Source organism: Dipteris shenzhenensis, chromosome 24, assembly GCF_047967505.1.
Source record: "Dipteris shenzhenensis isolate YYH24624 ecotype China chromosome 24, Dip_SZ_1.0, whole genome shotgun sequence".
In the NCBI taxonomy this organism is placed as follows: Eukaryota; Viridiplantae; Streptophyta; class Polypodiopsida; order Gleicheniales; family Dipteridaceae; genus Dipteris; species Dipteris shenzhenensis.
The window spans coordinates 5,385,639-5,406,464 of NC_141619.1; the positions used below are offsets into that span (position 1 = coordinate 5,385,639).

Sequence of the window (20,826 nt, forward strand, 5' to 3'; positions counted from 1 at the left end):
ACCCGAATGTCCAGCACTAGGAGCATCATGACACTCCCAGAGAATCTTGGATTTAAGGTCCAGAACATCAGGCACACAAATCTTTTCATTCCGGAACAGCAAGCCGTTCCTAATCATCCACTGACCTCCCGCCCCCTGTACCATAGGTGGCACAATCCCTGAGTCCTGGTCAACCATGGAGCTCCCATCCTGGACTCTCTGCCAATAAGAACTGAAATGACTATCAGTTGCGTATAGCCCTCTCAAGGATTGAAATAGGTCTGAGGATATTTCTGTAAATGACAAAGCATTTACAAACTTAACTCGACTTAAGGCATCCGCCACACTATTCAGGGAACCCTTACGATAACGTATTTCGAAATCAAAATCCTGCATTAATTCTGCCCATCTAGCTTTCCTTCCCCTCAATTCTGATCCATAACACACATACTTAATTGACTGATGATCAGTCAATACAAGGAACTTTGAACCATACAAGTAGTGTCTCCAAACCTTAAGAGCATACACTACAGCATAAAGTTCCTTCTCGAGTGTGGGCCAACAATATTGAGTGTCATCTAGCTTCTTACTCTCGAAAGCTACAAGTCGGCCCTCTTGGAATAGAGCTGCCCCAATCGCATAATCACTCGCATCGACCTCTAAAACATAAGGCCGGGTAGGATCGGGTAATGCAAGAACAGGTGCTTCCTTGATAGAAAACTTCAAGGTTTCAAAAGCCTTGTTCATTGCATCATTCCAAGAGATCGGCTGGGTAGACCTGCGTCCACGACCTTTCAATATGTTGGTCAAGGGTGCCGTGATACGTGAATAATCACGCACAGACTTCCGAAGAAATACCGTAAATCCTAGGAAAGAACGAAGTTGTTTCACAGTCTGAGGGATAGGCCATTCTAAAACCTTCTGGATACGATCCAGATCAATGCTAATACCTTCAGAAGAAATCTTGTGTCCTAAGTAAATGATCTCCTTCATAAAGAAGTCACATTTACTCATCTTGGCATAAAGCTTATGCTGTCTTAGAACAACTAAGACAACCCGGAGGTGTTCTATGTGATCCTCAAGCGTTTTACTATATACCAAGATGTCATCTAAGAACACTACAACAAATTTGCCCAGAAAATCCCTGAACAAATCGTTCATCATCTGCTGAAAAGTAGCAGGAGCATTGGTCAAACCAAAAGGTAATACGAGGAACTCGTAATGACCATACCTAGTCCGGAATGCGGTCCTATCTATGTGTTTAGCATAGATACGGATTTGATGATAACCCGTCCGCAAATCAATCTTAGTGAAATACTTCGCTCCGGCCAAACGGTCTATCAAATCATCGAAACGAGGTAAAGGATAGCGGTTCTTAATTGTGACTTTATTTAATCGTTTATAATCTATACACATTCTCCAGGAAGAATCTTTCTTCTTTCTTAAGAGGACAGGTGCACCCCAAGGTGATTTACTTGGGCGGATATAGCCCATATTCAGGTAATCCTGCAACTGGCTAGCTAACTCATCCTCCTCTACCTGGCTCATCCTATAAGGTGGTAGACTGATAGGTTGAGCCCCTGGGACTAAGTCTATGCGATGATCTACTGCCCGTTCTGGAGGTAAACCTTCCGGCAGTTGAGCTGGGAATACGTCCTTAAAATTATCTAACAACATTCTCAATTCCATTGTTCAAACACACTTAATTCATTTTTGTTAATTACAGAAACAACAAATGAAGAAAGTGGAATCAAAACACACTGATAGACATCATAATGAGAATTGTTTAATATATTCCGAAGCTGCATCGCAGATACAATAGGCCCCTGTGAAGAGGGAATTTTATCACACTGAATACAAAATTGGGTGTCCTTATCTACAAAAGAAAGCGTATGCTTCGTCCATCCGATCTGAATATTATGGGTTTTAAACCACTCTATCCCGATCAACAAGTCTACATGCTCCAGATGCATAACATAACATGTAAGAGCTCCCGTGTAGGCCTGAATCCGGATAGGAAGCGCTTCAACCTTGCGATCCCAAAACTGCTTCCCAGCTGGAAGCTGCACCTCATAGGTGTGGTCGCTAGGTACTATGGACAGCCCCATCTTCTGCACAAATTTGTAATTAACAAAATTGTGAGAGCTGCCCGGATCAAAGAGAATGTGAACCTGTTGGTCCATAACTTCTCCATAAACTTGGAAAAGATCATGGGAACCAAACAAGGAAGTATTGAAAGTACAATTACAAGAGAGTGGGCAGGTACTGACATTTACTGAAATACCTGTCATCGCGACTTGGTTCGCTCCCTTGGCTGCAGTACGTGGACCCGCCTGGAGCTTCGGTCCAAGCACCAACTTTTGGTTCTTACGCTTGGGACACTCATTCTTTGTGTGGCCCCGCTCCTCGCAATAGAAGCATCGTCCTTCTTTCTTGAGCCTGAGAGTGCGAAGGAAACGGGCTTTACCATTCTTGGCTGGAGTCAAGTTTTTCTTGGAGGCGTTGTCCGTAGACTTCGTCTCCCCAATACCAGTCGTATGCTGAAAGAACTTGCGTTTGTTCTTTCCACTCGTGTCGGAAACTGCGGTTGCTTTGGTACCCGCCATGGTATCATCGTATATGCGCGCATAAGTCATGGCCTCCTGCAACGTTGTGCATTTGTTGTTCTTTATCTGCAACTTGTAGGAGTCTGGCAAACCATCCACGAAGAAACCTAACAAGGTCACTGGATCCATCTTAGTGGCCCTGGTTTACAGATCCCGAAATCTTTGAAGATAAACTTCAAAGGTCAAGTTTAATTTTGACATATCGAGGGCTTTGAGCTTGCCAACGATATCGTAATCATCCTCCTTCTTTAGGAACTCCTTCCTGAAGACCCCTTCAAAATCTGTCCAGGTATCGGGCTTAGGCTGGAGTTCCTTCCACCATAGCAATGCTTTACCTGACATGAACCCCGCTGCAAGCTGGATCTTCTTCTCATCTGGGTATGGGTGGAACTGGAAGTGTACCTGCCACTTGTGTAACCAAGTGTCAACTACTTCCTTCGTTCTAGACTTTTGATCGCCCGGAAAAGGATCTGGAGTTATATTCGGGCCTAGCACTGAAGCCATGGCATCCACATGCGTGAGTGCCTGCACAGTGCTAGCCAGAAGGGTAAGAGTTGCTTGAATCCCCTGGAGTTGCTGTGTCAACCCCGTTTGATTTGCATTGACCTGCTCGAATTTTCCATCTAGAGCTGTCGTAAATTCACTGAAGGCCTTTTTCGTAATCAGGTCATCATAAAGACCCTGATCCTCCTCTCCCACAGGAATGACATCCAAATCCTGCTCTCCCATGGTGAACTCGGGATTTGCAGAATCAGACATAACTGAAATCTGATTTGAATATAAACTGAGAGAAATAACTGACTGAACCGAAGCGCAAAAGGAGAATGGAGCAGAGGGAAACCGTCCCAAGAGATGCCGACGGAAAGAGATGCTGGAAACGCGAACCGGAAGCCCACGAATCCCCGAATTTCACTGATCCCACCACCCGATACACGTGCAAAGTCCTGCGGTGAACAGCTGCTGACGTGGCTGTACGGTCCGCTGACGCAGGCCGTACAGGTGCTGACGAAGGCCGTACAGGTGCTGACGTGGGCTCTACGATGTCCGTACAATCTGCAGGTGCAGGCGCGATGCAGGAGGTGCTGACGCAGGCAGAGTTCGCAGCAGCAGCTACCGTACGGATGGCGATGGCTGACGCAGGCAGCGTACGACTGCTGACGCGGGCTGGCGCAACTGTACGGTGCTGTTGCAGGGCTGGCGCAGGTACGGGCAGGCTGAAGCAGGCTGGTGAGAGGGAAGGAAAGAGGGAGAAGTACAACGGGGAGAGAGTGAGAGAGAGAGATGACACAAAAGATGCGGGTGTGAAGTGATGAGCCACACCACAAACTCATAGGTTTTATTAGGATTAGGTTTTTCACCCTATGACTGTCTTAAGACAGTCATAGGTGTCATATCTTTAATAAAGGGGTGGCAATGTGCCTTTACCCCAACAACCTCCCACCTAAAGGCCAATGTGCCTAAAGGGGAGAAAAGAATAAAAATTACAGCAATATACAGTTACTGTATTCAAGACCATAAAATAAGAATGGTCTCATCCTAATCCCATGATGTGGCGGCAATGTGCAAACCGCTCTGTAGGCAAGCTCTTAGTGAGCAAATCTGCAGGATTATCATCAGTATGCACTTTCACAAGCTCAAGTCGCTTGTCTTCCAGTATCTCCTTGATGAAATGATATTTCACATCTATGTGCTTGGTCTTTTGATGAAAGACCGGATTCTTTGCCAACATGATAGCACTCTGACTATCACAATGCAAAACTGGCATATCTCCTGTAATGCCCAAATCTCCCACCAGCCGAGTAAGCCATATTGCTTCCTTGCAAGCCTCAGTGGCTGCAACATATTCAGCTTCAGTGGTTGACAGTGCAACGCATTTCTGCAACCGAGACACCCATGATATAGCACCTCCTGCAAATGTGAAAATATAACCGGTAGTAGACTTCCGATTATCTGCATTCCCTGCATAGTCTGAATCTGTAAAACCATGCACCAATGCATCCTGCCTACCATAGCATATGCACAAGTCTTTGGTACCCTTGAGATACCTCAAGACACCTTTCACTGCTTCCCAGTGCCGCTTGCCTGGATTTGCCATATACCTGCTGATGACTCCCACCGCAAAAGCAATATCCGGACGAGTGGCAACCATGGCATACATCAAAGAACCAACTGCACATGCATACGGAACCTTGACCATTTCAGCCTTATCATCATCTGATCTGGGGCTGTCCTTACTGCTGAGTTTTAAATATGGAGGCAACGGGGTACTAATAGACTTCCCCCCCTCCATTTTAAACCTCTGCAGTACTTTGTCAATGTACTCCTTCTGTGACAGAAACAAAAGTCCCTTGGACCTATCACGAGTAATCCGCATGCCAAGAATATGGTTTGCATCACCCAAGTCTTTCATGTCAAAAGACTTATGCAGCTGTTTTTTCAAAGCACTAATCTCATGCTGAGATTCACTGGCAATTAGCATGTCATCCACATATAGAATGAGTAGCATCAAACTGCCATCCTTTGCCCGTTTGGTGTACAAGCAATGATCGGTCTCACACCTATGATACCCTTGGAACTGCATGAAGGCATCAAACTTCTTGTACCATTCTCTTGGTGCCTGCTTGAGTCCATACAAGCTCCTCTTGAGCTTACACACAAGCTGCTCTTTCCCTTTAACAGCATATCCCTCTGGCTGACTCATATAGATCTCATCATGTAGATCTCCGTGAAGAAAAGCAGTCTTCACATCCATCTGACATAAATCCATGTCCTCATGAGCAACAAGAGCTAACACTGCTCTCAAAGTAGTCATCTTGACTACAGGGGAAAAGATCTCATCAAAGTCAATGCCTTTCTCCTGCTTGAATCCCTTGGCAACCAATCTGGCTTTATACCTCGGTAAAGCATTTGAATCCACTTTGACTTTGTAAACCCACTTGCATGGCAAAACCTTTCTGCCTGCAGGTAGCTGCACCAAGTCCCATGTATCATTTTGAAGTAGGGAGTCCATTTCAGATTGCATGGCTTTCTCCCACTTCCTTTTCTCTGTTCTTCCCATAGCTTCCTTGAAGCTGGAAGGCTCACCACAATCTGTCAGCATGATAAAATCAGCCACATTATTGGCTCCTGGAACAAACCTGTCAGGAGGCCGTTGTACACGGGTGCTCCTCCTAACAAAATGATCCGGATTAGGCTGCTGTCTAGCCTGTTCGTCATGCATGACGGGTGGCTGTACCACCATATCTGGCTGTTCTACAGCCCCATTTGCTGGCATATCCTGTGGTGCATCATTGGCAAAATTATCTGGCTGATTTTCAGCCTGTATACCCTCTTGAACAGGGTTATCTGCAGCAGCCTGCTGCTGCATATAAATGGGCATTCTTTGCTGTCCGACATCATCATAAATAACCCTCCTGTATTCCACAGGTTGCACGGGTTCTTTGTGTACACTATCCTCTTTAAAGATGACATCATTGCTGCGTAAAATCTTCCGTTTAACGGGATCCCATAACCTGTACCCCATTTCACCTTCGTCACCATAACCCATAAAGATGCATCTGGAAGACTTTGGCTCCAGTTTGGTGCGCAGTTCTTTGCGAATATGAGCAAAGCACTCGCAGCCAAACACGTAAGTGCTTATATGAAGGTGGCTTGCCAGACCACACCTCTTCTGGCACTTTCAACTCCAAAGCCTTGTTAGGCGACCTGTTGATTATGTGAATTGCTGTTTGCACGGCTTCTGCCCAAAAGCCATGGGGCAATGCAGCATAAGACAACATACATCGAACCTTCTCCTGAATAGTTCGATTCATCCGCTCACTCACACCATTTTGAGATGCATTATGAGGGGCTGTGAGTTCCTGTTTAATGCCCTTAGCTTCGCAAAACTGCACAAAAGCATGTGACACATACTCACCCCCATTATCGGATCTGAGGCATTTCAGCCTGCGACCTGTCCGATTCTCAACCTGAGCGACAAACTTCTTGAAAGCATCTAAGGCATCGCTCTTATGCTTCAAGAAATAGACCCACACTTTGCGTGTGGCATCATCAATAAAAATAATGAAATACTTTGCACCCCCTAGTGATAACTGTGGCATCTCACACAAATCAGTGTGCACTAGATCAAGCGGTGCTCTATTTTGGGGAGTTCTCCTCTTATGAGGAGTCGTAGAATGCTTGCCAAATATGCAATGATCACAAGTAGGCAAATCTGAAAATGAAAGAGACGGCAGATAACCCAAACGTGACAGTTCTTGCATTCTTTTAACGGACATGTGTCCCAACCGGCTATGCCACAATGAAACCTTTGGCAGCTCGGTTATGGCAACAACATGATTACCTACACTGGAAACATAAAGAGGGTACAAGGTATCACTCTTAAAACCCTCAGCCACTACAACCTGGCCATCAGTAATCACCCATTTGGAATCCCCAAATGTGGTGTGGTAACCACTGTCATCCAACAAGCCAGTGCTAATCAGATTTTTCTTGATTTGCGGCACATGGCGAACACCATCAAGCATAAATATGCATCCATCAGGGAATACTATCTGTATACTGCCAATCCCTGCAATCTGACATGCATAGTTGTTCCCAAGGTGAACAACTCCATGAGTACCTGTGTAGGAAGTAAACCACTCCCTATGAGGAGTAACATGAAAAGAAGCACCTGAATCCAAGAGCCAGGTGTGCATGTCATGGCCATCAATAACCAAAGTATGTGCAATTACAGCAGAAGAGCATAAAACATCATGTCTGTCACTGTCACTGTCCTCTGCTGCAACATTCACTGCATCCAAGTCATCTACCTTGGCCTTGCCTTTGCCTTTGCTTCCACTGCCTGCATCCTTTGCCTCAGCCTTCTTGGCTTTCTGATCCGTATAAACTTGAAGCACTTAGACTTCACATGTCCCTTCTTGCCACAATAAAAGCATTCAATATCCTTTTTGCCACGGGACTGACTGCGGGATTTGGACTTACTAGCAGATCTCCCCTTCTGCTGAGTCCTGTCTCTTTCTTGTACCTGCAAAGCATTTGAAGACTTGCTGCCCGCATTATTCTTCCTGCTCATCTCCTCCATGAGGAGAGAGCTCTCTACATCAGCATATATAAGAGTGACATTTAAATTAGACAGGGTGGTCTTGAAAGTGTCCCAACTCTCAAGGAGGGTACACAACAAGAAAGTAGCCTTAAACTCCTCATCAAGGTTCAACCCTTGTGCAATCAGCTGTGTAAAGATGGCATTGAACTCACTCAAGTGTGAGGTCATAGCTGTACCTTCCTTCATGCGAAGATCAACCAGCTTCTTCAACCAGTACACCTTACTAGCTGAACTCTTTTGGGCATACAACTCTGCTAGCCTCTGCCATACGCCATAAGAGGTCTTTTTAGCCTGAACATTGTACACAAGAGAATCACTGAGAGTAAGCATGATAGCAGCCCTCGCGGACAAATCTAGCTCCTCCGACTCATCTGACATCCCAGATGGCTTGACACCCTTCACCCTTATGGGCTTAGAAATCTTCTTAAGCAGAAGTACATTCAAACACTGTTCTGCCCATAATGCATAATTGTGTGCCCCTTCCAATTTCTTTATGTTCAGAATTGATGATTCACTTCCCCCTGAAGCCATATCAGATAAGGAAAGTACCTGACTCCCTGTAAGTCAAGAAAGACTGAATAAAATTCTGATTTCTCAGAAAAAACCTGCTCTATCAAGAGCCAGGAGCACTCACAATAGTGCTGTTTTTACTGTCAAAAAATCTGCAGCAAAACAGAAAAAATTTCCCTCCAGTTACTGTACCTTCTGACACACTGTACCGTGCTCAAATAGGCATAAAACAGTAATTTCAGAATGCTGCAGCTGTTCCACAAGTGCTTTAACAGTGCATCATCGGCTGACGAAGCACAAAACACTGCTGTCCTGATCACTTCTCCCACCTCAGATGAGGTATTGCACTGATTTTATATGCATAAACCACTTGTCATACACTGTTTTGTTCACTGAAAAAAGAGGCTCCAAACACTTCAGCCTGTCACAAACCTGCAACAGAAAATGGGACAAATCCCAAGCAATCACCCTTCTGCCAAGGGGATAAAAGGCATCTGAAGGTCTCAAACAGTAACCCAAGTGCTCTCAAGCAAAATCTGGGCAAAAGCCCCTTGATTTGACACCTGTACCAAGTGAAAAACACCTCAACACTGAGGTAGCATACAAAATGCAGCGCTCTCCTGGCACTTTCACCTGACAATGCAATGCATAAACAGCCCTGTGTACACAATAACAACACAGATCCCAACATACAAACACTGAAGAGAAAATCTTTTGAGCACTGTCAACGATGGACAGTGTTAGGGACCGAGTAAACTCGATGCGCCCTGGCCAAGCGTGGCTCAACTGAGATTTTCCAAGGTGTCGTACACAAAATGTGACCTGTAGAAATGTCACTGAATACACTGCGGAAACAAGACCAATGTGGGCTCCCTGGCTCCACACTGCCTCAAGGCATACACTGCATAAGCTTCCAGGCAAAAGCCCTTTGAAAATGTCACCCAAAAGCTGAGATTTGCACTCAGCAAAAGCATAAAAGCCCTCTGCAAAATCAAGGCATTACCTTCCCGAAACAAGATAATTGTGCAACCACCACACACTGTGGTACTAGTCACCTCAAGCACGAGGGACAAGAGTGTACTTACTGTACCTCAAAAAACACAGTTTGAAGAACTGAACAGCCGGGAATGCTCTCTCTTTTTCTTCTTTCCCCAAAGAAAACTGCTGTACTTTTTGTAATTTTTGTACCTGTGTACCTGTGCAGGGTACCACTGTACCTGCTGTACCTGTGCAGGGTACAAATCCAAAAGAAAAAAAAAATTCGAAATTGTACTTCCCTGATGCAGCTCCCTGACACAGCTCGTACGGCGGCGTCCGTACAGTACGGACGCCTGTACGGAGTCCGTACGGCGGTACGGACGGCCGTACGTCCGTATAGGAGCTCCTTGCGCGTGCGCCTGCGCGCCGCCCTGTGCGAGGCCCTAGGCTGCCTGTGCGCCGGTGCTGCGCACTGGCTGCGCCCGCTTGGTAGCGGGTAGCAGCTAAGCTAGCAGCAACTAGCTGCTGCTGTTGCAACCGCTGGCGCTGCTCCGCGCCGCCCTGATCTGCTTGCACGCACGCTGCCCCGCGCTGTTGCCCAACGCTGCCCCGCTGCAGCCCGCGCTGCTGTCCCGCGCTACCGCCCTCGCTATCCCGCTGCAGCCTGCGCTGCCTGCGCAATGCCAAGCTCCGCCCACGCTGCTGTTGCTACTGAGGGCACGAGTCCCGAGTGGATAAGGAGGGGGAGTGGTAGGCAGGAGTGGGGAGGGAGAGACTGAAGGCTCTGATACCAGTTGAGAGGGAAGGAAAGAGGAAGAAGTACAACGGGGAGAGAATGAGAGAGAGAGATGACACAAAAGATGCGGGTGTGAAGTGATGAGCCACACCACAAACTCATAGGTTTTATTAGGATTAGGTTTTTCACCCTATGACTGTCTTAAGACAGTCATAGGTGTCATATCTTTAATAAAGGGGTGGCAATGTGCCTTTACCCCAACAGCTGGTGCAGGCAGGCACGCGACTCGAGGGGCAGCTACAAGGCACTAGGCGAGGCTGTGGGTGGGCTGGTACCCTGCCCCATCTATATAGGGAGCAGGGCCGCCTTATTAGGAAGCCCTGCTTCCAAAAAAGGCCAACCTCCCCCAGCTTTGGAGGGGGTGCTTTTTTTGAAAAAAGCACCCTCTACGCAGGCTGTTCACAGCCTGTTCGCTGCCCTACAGCGCCTCTTCCTGCACCCGCCTGATTTCGTACAGCCTAGGCGTCACCTCGCCGCCTCCCTCGCAGCCTTTTCGCCTCTCTCTCCTACTTCTCTGCTCTCTCTCCAGCTTCCTACAGCCTTCTCTCACAGGCTCCTTCAGGAATCCCGAAATCTCTCCCTCCTTTCTTCTACCTTTTCCCTCACATCTGTCCACCCTTGCTAACCCAGGTACCCAGCACGTCAAAAATTCCCGCATCAGAAGTTCCTACCTCAGGAGTTGGCTCTGATACCAACTGACACATCCCAGCACTCCTGAAACCCCTGATCTGCAAGCAAACCACACACAACGTCAGATTTGAGCAGGCTGCTCACCACCCAACCATGACATCTACGGGATGTGATCCCAAATCAGAAGATGTCCCCTCCGAGCCACGAGCTGAGCTACTGGCACGAACTCCCAATCAGATCCAAACCAGCCTGGTGTCCCATACCACCAGGTGGCGTTGTGAAGCCCCGGATCTGCCACTGGGCCTTGGGCTACGCTAAGATGCAGGCGCGCGTCCGCGACTCAATCCAGGAACAGACCTGGCACCTGGGAACGAAACTTGCTCCCAACTGCACACTGAGAACTGAACCCCCTGGGCACCCTTTTATAGACTCGGGCCCCGAGCGCCAAAAATAGCAAAGACCTATAAATAGTTCGTACCCTTGCCACTCAACCCGAGAATCAAGCCTGCCTAGCTCTAAGCCTCCCCAAGCTAACCTGAGCTAGTTCTGTGTACCTAGTACACGTCAGATACCAATCCGTGCACATGACAAATGGTGGCACCAGTTCAAAGTCCGACCAGATTATCAACACCAAGGCTTGGATGTCAAAATCCCAAGCCACGGGTCCAAGTTCATCTATTGGAGTAAGGGTGTTCCATATCGACCTTTGACAGCAGTCATTCAAGGGGTTCAAGACCGGCACCATCAAGACAAAGTCGTACAGCAGGATACACGATTACAGCAAGCAACATAGTTGCAACAAGACCAAGATGCCTCTCTCAAACCCAGTCTTCCTCCATCCCTATCACCCATATGCACCGAGGAAAACCACATGAAGCATCATCCTATAGCATTAACCCACAGCCAATATCCTTACCAAAAGTTAGCCCCAGACCCGGGAATTCAGTTCCTAGAGATCAGGCTTCATGAACTATGAGATCACTTCTCAATTCATGAACCATGCATTCGGATCAAGATTTATCATCCAGGTATACCACAGACAGTCACCTCTGTCGGCACGATGGAAATCCCCTTTCATTCCCTAGTTCGCGTTTCAGTAGAGGGGGATGTCACGGGCATCCACAAGCCCGTGCCGATGCTAGCTAGTGGCAACGCAGGCAGCAAGGTTAACGGCCACATAGGCGTCCGTACAGCCATGCAAGCAACCCTGCTCAATCAGCAATCAGCACACAGTCAACACCAAGGCATCACAGGTAAAAAAGCATAGAGTTGACTTTTTATAAAAGTAAACTCGTTGAGTTTTTTGTCAACATTGACTTTTTGACCGACCTGGTCAACGTTTGGCAAAATGCAATTAAGTTCTATATTTGATCTCACTAAGAAAATGTCAAATGACAATAATACATTACACACTGCATAGTCTTTAGAAGGCATAAGATAAGTTGACAAACAGAGGTGAAAGATTGACATCGGGATAGAGTAATGCACCATACAGGGGTCATGTAGAGAACTTTGTAATCTAGCAATCACATGTGTGAGCTTCAATTTCCAACAATAAGTTCAAGAAATATCACTTTACTTATAAAGATCTTTGGTCAAGCTTCTCTTGCAACACTGCGCATACTCTTAATTCATCTCTTTCTTGAAGCAATTTTATACTTCAAGGCAGCAAGCCCAATTACACGGTTGACTCATTATGGACAGGTTACAACCATGACGAATAGCATAGCAATATCCCAGATTTACTAGTTATATCACAATGATACATACCTTCATGTCTTCAACAGCATGCTGCCGTTCTGCAATTGAAATGATAGAAAGTAAGGGCCGAACAATCCATCGCTTAAGCAGGCGCCGTCCAAATGCTGTTACACAATGATCTAGCTGTGCAAGAAGAGTCCTGCAATTTCAGACATATAAAGTTGTCATGCTATAGATGATGAAAATGGCAGCATAGATGAATATATCCAGACTGTCAGTTGTGCTTAGCTGTTACAAAGGCAACCTGCCATCAACCCCCAACTTTGACCTAGTCTACACGAACTGCTAAGGATACACGATATACTTTTCATAAACCAAACATATCCTAAAGAGTAACTATTATCAACAATAGGTGGATCAACTAGCACACCAGAAGGCCTTTATCACAGCGTGCAGATCCATGATGCATATGAAAATAGGCACTCTAAATCTCAAATGCTCTTTGCTCTGCCAGGTCTTTCTTGTGTTCACACTTTTGCCTCCAGACTACTATTCAAGATCACAATGAAATAAGTGAACCACCAAAAGAAATGGTCGTCCCTGTGTTCTAGGTTTATCAACAAGCAACATGAAAAGTAAAACTGAAAATCATTGGAGAGCTACGTGAGCCAATGAGCTAACAATTAACTCGTGACATTAGACAAGTACAACTTGAAAAAGCTATCTACAACAATATTAAATGCTAATGTGCATACAAGGATATTCCTATGAAGACAGTCTTTCTGTATCTCTGCACAAATGCGAAGATAATCTCTCAGTTAAGGACCATACTTCAAGGTGCATCAGAGAAATTGTCTCAAAAACAATTAATCCAGTTATCACCACCTGTTAGTGTATCTGAAGTTTCTGGATATGTAAGGGCGTAAGCAAACCTACTGCCTTTTGATGGAAAACTTTAACTTCTTTGGCAGATTTGACATCTCTGCACATAACTGTACACATCCTTCTGATGGAAACCTTCAACTTTTTGGCAGGTTTGACATCTCTGCACATAATTGTACACATCCTTCCGAATTTTTGGCCAATAAAAGTAGCACTCTAGTTTCTCTAATGTGTTGTTGATGCCTCGATGTCCACCTGTGAGGGCATCATGGACATCATGAAGAAGAGCTTGCCGCTTGTCTTTAAGCACACATAATCTATACTTGTTAAAAAGCCGCCCATCTTAGATTTAAGTAATGGTCGGGAGCAAGAGTCGTGGTGAACTGATACTGAGAGTTGTAGTGGCCAACCGCTGTAAATTGTGGAAGGCTTGCAAAGCTGCGCATGTAAACAAAAACATTTTGTCGGCGTGTCTTAACCCCTTTTAAAATATCTCTTAAGGGTTCTAGAGTGGTGGAGAATCTGGGCATGTGAGAGCTGTAGGCTTGGCAAAGCCCAACAAAGGATCGGATCTCCTGGAAGACTACCCAGCTTCTTATGGTCTTAACCTTTTTGGGGTCCAGGCGGATGCCATCTGTGCTAATGATATAGCCCAAGTACTATATTTCAATCACCCCAAACTCACATTTTTTGACATTGAGATAGAACTCGCAAAAGCCAAAAGGATTTTTGCACATTCTTTGAGTGCTGCTCCGCTATGGCTAAGAAGATCAGGATGTCATCTAAAAAGATGAAGAGGCACATAGTCCCATATGCTTAACGAGCGCCTGCGACATAATTTTATTGAATGTTGGCAATGCATTTTTAAGGCCAAATGCATGACTACAAACTCGTATGAGCTTGCTTTGTCCTGAGCGTAGTCTTTGGGATGCAAGTGTCAAATATTAGACCAGAAGATCACCTTCCTTAAGATCTATCTTAGAATAATATTTTGCACCATTCAATTGCTCTACGATGTATTCTATACAGGGCATTGGAAATTTATTGCTGATTGTAACCTTACTGAGTACCCTATCATCGACACGTAATCGTATATTGGAGCAGCAAAAGGTGATGAAGATGACTGGATAAACCCAGTGTGCTGTGACTGCTAAGTCAGCTATTGTTCTAACTCCCCCTCCATAGATTTAGATAAGCGATACGAAAACTTGTTGGGTGGATAGAGCCTACAATGAACTAAATGTGATAGTCCTCTAGTCTGTGAGAAGGAAGCTGCGGAGGCAGATCGTCCCAAAGCATGATATCTTGGAACTACTGGATGAGAACGGCCATGACCTACCCAAAAGGAGAAGCTCGCTGCACTACATTCAACTAGAAGGGGACATACACAAGCACACACACCGTGCCTTTGCAAACAGCGCGAGTTGCTTGGACGTGAGAAATCATAGGAATAGCTGGAATACTTATGTCCCCACAGATGATTGCTGGCTCATGTAGTCCTTCAACAATAGTGAAGAAATCCTGCTGCCAATCAGGCAAGTGAGTACTCTCGAAACACTGGATCCCCAAAATCATTTCACAGCATAATAATGGTGTGAGGATGAAGTCCCACTCAAAAGTGGCCTTCTGAACTGTGAAAGAAAGCTTTCCGGCCTTGTGTGTGATCTGAGTGTAGAACCCAAGTGTGAATCCGTGCATCGCAAGCTCATAAGGCACTAAGGTGTCACCCCATCTTCTTCCCTAGCTGAGGGGAGATACCATGTCAAATAAGACAACAAACAGTTGCCATTTAGCTATGCCATAGGCTCTGATGAGGGCCTTCTTCTACTCGTAGAGCATGCCCTCCTTATTATCTTCAAAGACCATTGATGGGACAGCGTAGAACTGCATTAGTAGCTGAAGCTAGCGGGGTTGGAAGAGCGACCGCAGATGCAACAGTAGAAGCCGACTCTTTTCCAACCTTTTCAGCCAACTACTTTGGACAATCCTTCCTTCCATGGATTACAATACAATGGAAATGGAAACAATGATGCTCCACATGGTCCCGCTTCTGTTCATCGGGCTGTGGGTAGCCTCCTATGATGCCCACTTTAGCTTTTTCATCCGGAGTGATCTTTCGCTTAGACGACTCCTTCAGACCAGCCCCGCCGACTACTGATTGTCTTTCTTCTGGAACCGATTGTTCTTTGTTGAGGGCATTGACTCGCTGGGTTAGAAGACTGTTGGGCTTTGGCTCCTGGTTAGACCTGCTTAGGCTTGTCCCCATTCAACATCATCTACAGATAATGAGCCAAGGTAAGCGCACGCTCATAGATGAGCAGGTCAAAATTTTGAACAGGAAAGCGAATGTTAGCCCAACCCCCTAGTGAGCTGCTTTAGCTTGTTGGTCTTGGACACGCCTAATTGCTAAGTTAATATGATAACCTTATTGCTGTATGTTAACACTCGTAGACCGTTCTAGGATAGACGAGAAAACTCATCTTTCAGATTCAGCATGTATTGAGGCGGTAGAAACCGAGCTTTGAGGGTGGGCACAAATGTATCCCATTTGAAACTCATGATATACGTGGTTCGGTCAATATGACTACTGGCCCAATGCTGTCACAACATAACTGCCTCACCGGTCAGATGAGGGGTTGCTAAGTGGACTTTGTCTTGTTCATCCCGAATGTGTGCTAACGGAATGTGAGCAACAAACTGGTAAGTGAGGCTGGGACTCAGAATCCCGAGATTCGATACCTAATACTTCATATCCAAATCCCCGGACGGCGGAGAATTCTGGTCAACATTTTGTAAAATAGCTGAGTAGACACAGTGTCATATTTCATGAAGTTCAGCTGACCGGGTGGGTGGAGTAACCTTGGCTGATGTCGAGGCTGGTGTGGATGTGGGTAACCTACATAGTGGCGAATATCTGTTTGTGCTGGAACAACATGGCCTACCGGGTCGAGTCTGTGATGCTTCTCGCCATGGGCCATCTCGTCACGTCCAGGTTGTCTCCTCATGTTTGCACTCATCATGCATCAACAAGGGCAGCTTTTTGAAATCCGAGATTCCCTTGCTTTCTTCTCGCTTTTCTCCCTCTACTTTTTTTCCTTCGAGCTGCTTCTTTGTCTCCTCCAACAATCTTCCACCTGCCATGAATTTTCTTCTAGCTAGGACAAGAGGAGTCGATTCTGTTCCATGAGCTTCTCTAATATTCCTTGAGTGCTCGGCGGAAGTATGCTTTCTTTGTCTTCTTGGGAGTTGAACTCATGCTCCTCTTCTCTCCTATGTGCTCCATGATGCTAGTATGTGTGTCCTTTCCAGATCTTAGCACAAGCATGCACTCGCCATAGTCAAGCTGGATTATAATCCGCAGCTCTCATACCGATGTAACATGCAACAATTAATGGTCGTGTAATCATAGTGACACCTTTTTTAAGCCTTATGGCAAGGCGTACACGTATGCACCACAGAGAAGAAGAAGAGAGTGTTTTAGGGTTAGAGAAATGCAGGGTCCCTGTACCCACCCCCCTTTCCCAAATAGGGAAGAATTTGCTTTGTACTTGGAGAACCTATAATTACGAAACACTCCTCCAGAGTGCACGAAGATGCGACTCTAAGAATAACACAAAACACTGAGAGGTGACCCACGAATGCCTGAGAAACAGACCAGGCATGCACTAACAATATAGACTACTATGCAAGGCTATCGAAGAGGCTTGTGCCCTCTATGGGCATGCAGCGGAGCTGCGTCAGTGAGAGAGGTGAAGGGAGGATGGAAACTGAGAGATTAGAATGTGAAAGCTAGGAGAAATGGAGCTGAGAAAGAGCTATGAAAGAGCTGAAAGATGAAAAGGAAAAGCTGTTGAAGGAGAACCAAAGACTGACCCATGTAGCTCGTGCCTGATTGACGTAGCTCGTGCCTAATTGTCCCCCGACCAGGGCTCATCAAGGGGTCACGGCATATAACAAAATCGCATAGATCGGAACTGTAATCATGTGAGAGCACTCGAATGGTGATGCATTTCTGCGCACACAATCAAAAATTAGAATTAAGTAGAATGTAGCACACATTATACTATGTTACATGTAGCTGAAACTTGAATGTACGGGTAGTGAATTACTAGCGTGGGAGCAAATTTCCATACTTCTCCCACCATGAGACAAGCTGTACCTTAGTCTCTCAAAGCTTTACAGTCTCTCAACCAAAGCTCCCCGTATGGTTGTGGAAGGCAAGAGATGATCTTCTATGCGGCCCTACATGTGCACATCACCATGGATCACCCCCCTGATGTATGTCATGAAGCCATCATCTAGCTCCTCGATCTCGTATTGCTGCTCATTTTGCCATAAAGGATGCAATACAAGTGCTACTGCGTCAATTGGTTTGTGAAACCAATCCCATCGCCATTACACACAACCTTGATCTGTTGAACCCTTTAGAGATCAAACCATAAGATGACAATGGACAAAAAACAAGAGTCCAATGTAAAGCGTCAAGACTCATGAGTGAATTAAATATGAGGAAAAACACAAGCTTGTTGAGAGTCTCCCAAATCTTGTCCATGTACTGATATAAAAGGCCAAGAGTGCTGCTCTCCATGTCTGTAATGTGCACACTATGTAGATGGTCAGATTGAAAGTTTTCATCAATCCCTCAACCTCTACCCACCACTCCTCTCTCATTATAGCACACATAAAAGCTCTTGCCTTAGGGCTCTCTCTCTCATCCCACTTAGCCACTCATCTGAATACACAGTGCATGTTGGAATTATAGATATAATTCAGCAGTGACCAATGTAATATAATAAGTTAGTTAGGGGCACTTTTCCCTCATTTAGAGGTTTTTCCCCCTAACTGCAGTTAGTTCACTAACTAGTGACTACTAAGGTTTTGTCACTATGACAAAACCTTATCTACATTACTTTGTGTTGTACTCTTTTACACTCTAATTTTTTGAGCAACTATAGCTTCCAAGCTTTCGACTCTCTCACTTTCTCTAGCTCTCACTCTCTCCATTTCCTTCATTTGGTATCAGAGCAGGTCCAAGAGCCTGGTGCTCCTTGCTCCCTCTAGTTCCAACCTCAGCCTCGACTTTCAGCCTACGCAAATCTGCCCGTACAGTCCGTACAACTGTACGGAATTCTGACGCCTGCCGTACGATTTCGCCTACCGTACGATTTCGCCTACCGTACGATTTCGCCTGCCGTACGATTTTGCCTGCCGTACAGCTCCGAGCTTCCGTACATCGACGTACAAATCCGTACCTGCAGTCGTACTTCGCCGTACCAGCACCGAAACTGTTCGTCATCTGCTGCAGTACTGCGCCGTACCAGTTCCGTCATCTGCTTTCGTACAGCGCCGTACATCGCTATCTATACCGTACATCGCCATCTGTACCGTACAGTCGTACTGACTGTACAATCTGTACCGTACAGTCCGTACTGTACAGTACCACCGTACAGTTAGTGCTGTACCAAACCTCCTGCACTCTTTACAGATTTGTATGCATTTCTGCATTTTCAGATCTGTACTTGCAGATTTTCACAGGTTGCATTTAGCCACAGGTGATCTTTGGCAGGTGATCCTTGGCAGGTGATCTTTGACAGGCTAAGTTTGCAGACAGCCATTGTTTGGCTAAGTATTCTGCAAGAACATTTGGGGCATTTTGCAGATTGCAGACATTGCAATCATTGGGCAAGTTTGAAGCTATAACAAGAGCAAAATTGCAGATTTTTCTGAAATTTGGGGCTTTTGTATTAAAATTGCAGATTTGGGGCTTTTAGCATTCTTACCCCTTTCTGGCTGCAATTTCTAGCCACAAATTGGGGCTTTTGTGTTTGGAGAGCATTTTTTGGAGTATTCAGTACATACTGCCTTTCTTGGAGTGTTTGGAACACTTTTGGCAGATTTTGGAGAGTGTTTTATGCTTGGACAGATTTCTGACAACTCAAGTGCAGAAATCTAAGTTGCATATACAGCCCGTGCTTGGGTGTGGTTTTTGGGAGTTGTGCATTTTATTCCCAGTAAGGGAATTCAGCTTTGTATCTGCTTCAATTCCTTTTTCAGATATGGCCCATCAAAATCAGAATGATTTTCAGTTCGGTGGTCTTTCTCAGGAAGACAAATTGGATGGTACCAACTACTCCCTCTGGAGTTTCATGGTACGTAATATTCTGATTTCTCGCAATTTATGGGATTATGTCAATGGGGATGAAATCCGACCAGCAGATATTGCACCTGCTACCCCTCCTCACCAAGGAGGTGGAAGAGGTCGTGCACAAGGTGCAGCTGCAGGACAAGTTGTTGGTGCAGCTACAGTCAATACTCCAGAGCAAAAGAGATGGGATTCACGGGATGCCTTAGCCTTGTCTTGCATCTCTCTTTCAGTGAAAAGATCAATCATTCCGCATATCCGGTCGTGTAAGACCTCCAGGGCAGCGTGGGATATTTTGGAAAGCATGTATGCAGCACGGAATGATGCCAGGGTATCTTTTTTAAAAAGAGAGTTGAGCAACACACATATGGAGGAGGGTGACTCCATGTCAGCCCACCTCACTAAGCTACAGGATCTCAGAGAGCAGTTGTTAAACATAGATGAAATTATTCCTGATTCAGAGATGATTACAACCACTCTGAATTCTCTTCCTGAGTCTTATCTCAGCTTTCATACTTCGCTGAATTTATCATTGAGGGGGGGTGCAAATCCTCTTTCTTTTCATGAGCTGATAGGACTTCTGCTTCAGGAAGAGCAGACCAGGAAAAATTTGGCTTCACGTGCAGGTGAACAAGCCATGCTCTCAAAATTCAAATCAAAAACAAAGGGACAGGCAAAAACAGCAGCAAATCAGCCTTCCAGTGGGTCAGGACAGCCTTCACAAAAGGCTAAAAGTGATGCAAGCAAGCCCAAAAAGAAGGGTTTCTGTCACTACTGCAAAAAGCCAGGTCATCACATAGCAGAATGCAGGAAAAGGATTGCAAAGGAAAAGAAAAACAGCTCAGGAATGGCTGTTTCAGATTCAGCCCCTTGTGCATCTGACAGTGGGGATGCTGCAGCCAATTTTGTTGGTCAAGATTATGCCTTTTTATCTTGCATTTCTGATTCTAGGTTGGCTGTTCCAGATGATCGGGATAGTACAACTTCTTGCAGTGATGATACATATGCATTTTTGACTTGCAGTTTTGACTCTCCTTCAGATGCATCTGCTTTCAGTGTTGATGAAACACTGAACACATGGTATTTTGACAGCGGTGCATCCAAGCACATCACTTCGAGGAAGTGTCTCTTTACTTCCTTGCATCCACCCCCTGTTGGTAAGAAAGTCACTTGTGCCAACAACTCCTCATATTCAGTACGTGGCACAGGAGAAGTTGAGCTTACTGCAATTGATGGCTCAATTTTCAGACTTTCTGATGTTTTATATGTGCCTGGCATAACCAAAAATCTCCTTTCAGTGTCCACTCTTAACAGAGGGGGATTTCAGGTCATCTTTGAGGATGACAAATGTGCTGTCCGGGACAGGGAAGCTAACTATGCCTTAATGTTATCTGGTACTCTGCTGCGTGGGCTTTTTCAGCTTGATATTTTTCAGAAAAGAGCAGCTCATGCTTTGGCAATTTCTACCCCTACAGTTGCCATGCAAAATGCAGAATTA

General features: G+C 45.6%; 1 protein-coding gene across 2 annotated transcripts in view; it reads right to left on the bottom strand.

Moving 5' to 3' along the window:
• The window catches only part of MSH6 (MUTS homolog 6), a 200,032-nt gene that overhangs the window by 66,344 nt on the left and 112,862 nt on the right, over positions 1-20,826 (bottom strand). For both annotated transcript variants that reach the window (XM_087395158.1, XM_087395157.1), the window contains exon 10: positions 12,374-12,503. In XM_087395158.1, coding sequence (XP_087251284.1) covers positions 12,374-12,503 — 130 coding nt within the window. The remainder of the gene's footprint in view (positions 1-12,373; positions 12,504-20,826) is intronic.